This window comes from Priapulus caudatus, unplaced genomic scaffold (assembly GCF_000485595.1).
Source record: "Priapulus caudatus unplaced genomic scaffold, Priapulus_caudatus-5.0.1 Scaffold546, whole genome shotgun sequence".
Lineage (NCBI taxonomy): Eukaryota > Metazoa > Priapulida > Priapulimorpha > Priapulimorphida > Priapulidae > Priapulus > Priapulus caudatus.
Window position 1 is genome coordinate 191,989 of NW_014577607.1, and position 5,000 is coordinate 196,988.

The following is a 5,000-nucleotide window of genomic DNA, read 5'->3' on the forward strand; positions in this document are numbered from 1 at the left end:
ACGCGCACACGCACACGCACACGCACACACACACACACACGCCACACACACACACACACACACACGCCGCACACGACACACGCACACACACACCACACCACACGCACACGCACACACTCACACACACACGCACGCACGCACACACACACACGCGCACACGCACACGCACACGCACACGCACACGCACACACACACACACACACACACGCCTCCCACACACATCTACCATCCCCCCCACTAGCGTACCTTCGGTGTGCACGGCCGACACGTACGTCCAGTTGTAGTGCTTGATGATGTCGACCATGACCTGCGCCTGAAACTCGTCGCTCGGCACGACGCGCAGGAAGTACTTGAACACGTTCTTGTCGCTGAGCGTCTGCGCCGTCGCCGAGTATCCGATCTGCGGAATGCCGAACAGCTGCAGCAGATTCTGCACGGGTATCGTCACCGTGCTCGAGCCGGGTCCGACGACGCCGGCGATGTTCTTGCTCGTCGGCTTCGCGCACAGCGACGTCTCGTTGCGGCTCAGCTTCTTCTGGTCGTCGTCGCTAGTCGATATCGCGTCGCGTATGAACTCGATGCTCTGTTCGAGCGCCACGGAGGTGAACCAGCACGAGTCACGCACCTCTACGCCGAGCTTGATGCCCGGCAGGAACGTCGGGTCGGCGTTGATCTCGTTGATCGTCTTGAAGGTCGCCTCGACGCGCTGGATGCCGTACTCCTCCCAGATGGGGCCGCACGTACGCGTGTAGGCGTTCTTCTGCTTCGGCTGCTCGTGTATGGAGAAGAGCGCGCCGATGAGCACCTCTCCCGGGATGAGCGCCGTCTTGCGCTGGCTACTCATGCTGCCCGCCGCAGAGTCGGGTAGCGCCGCCAGCATCAACAGCAGCAACAGCAGCAGCGGCAGCGGCGTCGCCAACGCCAGCGTCGCCGCCGAGTGCATGTTGTTGTCGGGTGGCGGCCGGTGGTGCGGTGAGGGGGCCGCAGCGGCGTCGACGGCCGTCGGTTCGCGTCGATCTTTGAGGATCAATCGGCGGCAGCACGTGCGACGGACGCGGACGCACTGCTGAGTCGCTGCTGCCCTGCCGTCCGCCGCCTCCTGCGCTGCTGCTCCTGCTTCTGCTCGCGTGCGCAGCGGCGGCGGCGATGGCGGCGATTCGCCATATCGCGGCGGCGCAATCAACATGCAAATCACTTAATTAGCCGCGCTGCTCCGTCATCGGACGAGGCGAGCCGTTGCCGACGCTGACGCATTCACGCGATGTCCAGACGCCGTTGCGTCGGCCGTGCGTTCTCACGCTGACGCTCGCAGAGAGACGGACATCCACGCGCAAGCACGTTATTCGCGACGACGACGACGTTGATGATGATGATGATGATGATGATGATGATGAGAGCGCACGATGTAGCGCGCGCGCGTGTGTGTGTGTGTGTGTATATAGCGGGCGTATGTGCGGTGGCAATGCGCGCCGAGCGTGTGCGTGTGTGTGACGGGAGAGGCAGCAGCAGACGGGCTGTGATTGCTGATGGACGCTAACGCACGCGCGGTGACTCCTCGCGACTCGCATATGCGACTCGCATCAGCGGCGACGCATCGCCCACTTCTCCCGACCGCTGCGTCGGCGACGAATGACGTAGCGCGCGGGCGCGACGCATCAAGCGACGCAGCTATCGGAATGACGCGCAGTATTTACCTGTGAGCGCCGTTGCGTCTCGCACCGCGTCGTTGCGCTCACTGTTACTACACTGTGTCGGCGACACAGATGGCACAGAACACGCGCGCGTGACACACGTATCCTGGGATGATGCGCGCAGCAGCAGTCCCTGACATTCCGCTGTGCCGTCGTTGTTGTTGTTGTTGCTTGCAGCAGCGCCGGCGTTGGTGTCTTCGTGCGGGCAGGTGCGCGGCTACATAGTTACAGCACGTCGTGATCGCATCCCGTGTTCATATAGCAGTCCGCTGAGACAGCCCGACGCGTGTGCTGCCGCGTAACAACCCGCCTGCGTTCTCTCGCTCTCGCGCACTGTCTCTCTCTTTCTCTCTATCTCCTGCTGCCTCTCTTCCTGTCTCTCGCGCTCTCTCTCTCTCTCTCGCTCTCTCTCGCTCTCTCTTTCTCGCTCTCTCTCGCTCTCTCTCTCTCGCGCGCGCTCTCTCTCTCTCTTTCTCTCTCTCTCGTGCGCGCTCTCTTTCGTTCTCTCTATCTCATGCTGTCTCTTTTCCTGTCTCTCGCTCTCGCTCTCGCACTCTTTTTCTCGCTCTCTCTCGCTCTCTCTCTCGCGCTCTCTCTATCTCTCTCTTTCTCTCTCTCTCTCTCGCGCGCGCTTTCTTTCGTTCTCTCTATCTCTCGCTCTCGCGTGCGAGCGCTCTCTTTTTTTCTCTCTATCTCGCGCTGTCTGTCTTCTTGTCTCTCGCTCTCTCGCACTCTCTTTTTTGCTATTTCTCACTCTTTTTCGCTCTCTATCCTCTCTTTCTGTGGCTGTCTGCCTTTCTATCTTTCTCTCTTCCTCCCTCTTTCTCTGTCTCTAAATCTCACTCTATGTTTCTCGCACTATCACTTCCTCGCTCTCACGCGCACTCGCGCACGCACGATCATTTACATACGCACGCGCGCACAGCGACCACGAGTCTCGCAGAGCTGATCACTCACAACTATATATAGTTAGCAGTCCGCTGTCGGACGACATCCGATGATGGGGAAACACTGATACGCTCACACTCGCTGAGCCCCGGTGTGCGAGTATCCGTGCAGCGGCTCGGTGGCGCGCTCACTGACAGCTAGGTTCGGCTGACAGTTCTGTCAAGCACAGGCGACGAAGCGAAGCAGTCGCCACTAATACCTCTTTTGGACCTCGCCGCGCCGATGCGCGCGCCGCGGTGCGGCAGCGATGCGAGATGCGGCTATCGCATGCCTCGGCGTTCGGGCCGATCGCAGTTTCGCGATGCTTGCTCGCGTTGGCTGGCCTTCAATGGCGGCTACTTTATTCTCTTCTTTAGTTTAGGGAAGAATGTTATGATGCTGTGTCGTGTAAGAAGGAAAGGCTTGATCTAATCTCGTGCGTGCACCTATTGCGTGTTTTGTTACCCTTGCGTCCGCTATCAGCTATTAATTCAGCACTAAGCGATCGTCTATAAAACTACTAATAATATTATGTGTTTCCGTTATGTAGCAGGCAATGACATTGCTCACGCATGCGTGATGAGCCACTAATACGTCATTCCTACCCATGTTAGAGTAGTGAATCGCTGGTCAGCTGTCTGTGTTCGTGAGTGTCAAAGACGATCATTCTTCTACCACGTTAGTCGCGCATCGCTATACGGAGGCAACTCGCCTTTAACCACATAAAACACACAATGCCCCTGTATTTTAGTCAGCTGGTACGCTCGTACACACTTAGATACACGCGTCCCGCACACACCCGCAGGGACACGCACACGACACGGGCACTCACGAACGCGCAAACGCACGCGCAAATATACACAAATATGGAGGGGAATAAGATAAAAAAAACACATAAATTACATATTTTTATTCTTTTCCGGACTATACCCCATTATTGCCTAATTTACGTACATTTTACATAGATACTGGAATAATATCGATCTTCATCGTACTGTGCATAGGCGTTTAAATGTGAAAGAAATATTTTAATAAAATGCGGACAATCTCACGTCTTTTCACCTTGATAAAATGGCCGTAGGAATATTTAAAGCAATGACTCGCATTTTCTTTCTTAAACGTCAGATTTTTCACACACAAAAAGAGCGTGCGTAAATTACCTAATTAGGGACACGGATCTACGTCATGCACTGCGTTTTAAGTCTGACAACGGATTTCTGCTTAACGAGGTAATATTCACCTTGCCTCATGTGGGAAACTAGTAATGCGTGTGTGTTCGTGCGTGTTCGTGCGTGTACGTGAGCGATTAAAGCGCAATGAATTATTGCGGTAGCGGGAGCTATTCAACGACTTACTTCATTACGGATATGAGTTCTATTGAATTTTTTGACGATTTATTTTAGAGTGCGTATATATTTTTTATCGAATTAATTTTTCGGTTAGTTTACACGAACGTAGTTATAGACAGGCGGTGGCATTGAAGTACCATTAACATAAGCGCCGACCTGTCTCGCTTGTTGCTTTCCATATATTATTATTCTTGTTTGCTTAAAACATTGAACGCTTCCGTTTAGTTATTTCACGTGGAATTAAGCCGTAGACATTTAGCGTTAGCGGGGTCGGTCTCAATGGCGTGTGGCTATAGCTAGTTACTCGTAATGATATTCTGTATGGGCGGAATGTTGTACAGTTTTCGAAATATATAATAATTATTTTGATAAATAATTTATATGAATTATTTAATTATCCAGGGTTTCGTGCGTGCGTACGCGTGCGTTCCGACGCCAACATCGATCCGGTTGCGGTGTTTGGTGTGTGTCCGTGGGACGGTCACTGCTGTGGTCTGTGCTCGTTGTGATGCTGTGTTGTGTGCGTGTCGTGGTGTGCGCGGCCGTGGTTGTGTGCCGTGCGTCCCCGGTCGTTGGTGTGCGGTATAGTGCGTACATGTGTGTGTGTGGTGTGTTGCGTGCGCGTGTGCGCGCTGCCGGTGAGTGCTGTGCGCGCGGTGCGGCGGTGGGAGCATGTGTCGCGTATGTAGCGTAGGTGCTTTGCGCCGTGTGGTAGTACCCGCTCGGCGCGGCGCGTGTGGTTGCGGGTTCGTGCGAAGGTGTAGGGGCGGATATATGTTTCCATGCCATCCGCACAGGTTCGCGTGACGTCTTGTACGTCACGCACGAACTCCGGGCTCTATCTCCGAGCAGTAAAGTTGAATGCACTTACAGAGCCTTAGCCAGTTACAGCATACGCTCGCTTGATGGCGCTAGCGTCACCGCACATATCACCTGGATGCACAAAAAAAAAAACGCCCTTAACCCTAACCCTAACCCTAACCCTAACCCTAACCCTAACCCTAACTCTAACCCTAACCCTAACCCTAACCCT

The 5,000-nt window shown here is 54.5% G+C and overlaps 2 protein-coding genes across 2 annotated transcripts in view; both read right to left on the reverse strand.

Annotated features, from left to right (window-relative positions):
• Positions 1-943, reverse strand: part of LOC106811498 (metabotropic glutamate receptor 1-like) — a 105,510-nt gene extending 104,567 nt beyond the window's left edge. The window contains exon 1 of the mRNA XM_014815138.1: positions 247-943. Within this exon, the coding sequence (XP_014670624.1) occupies positions 247-943 (697 nt within the window). The remainder of the gene's footprint in view (positions 1-246) is intronic.
• Positions 944-2,711: 1,768 nt separating this feature from the next.
• LOC106811499 (zinc finger CCCH domain-containing protein 4-like) overlaps positions 2,712-5,000 on the reverse strand; it is a gene marked incomplete at its 5' end in the record, with an annotated part of 4,296 nt that continues 2,007 nt past the window's right edge. Inside the window, one exon of the mRNA XM_014815139.1 lies at positions 2,712-2,795. Coding sequence (XP_014670625.1) covers positions 2,712-2,795 — 84 coding nt within the window. The remainder of the gene's footprint in view (positions 2,796-5,000) is intronic.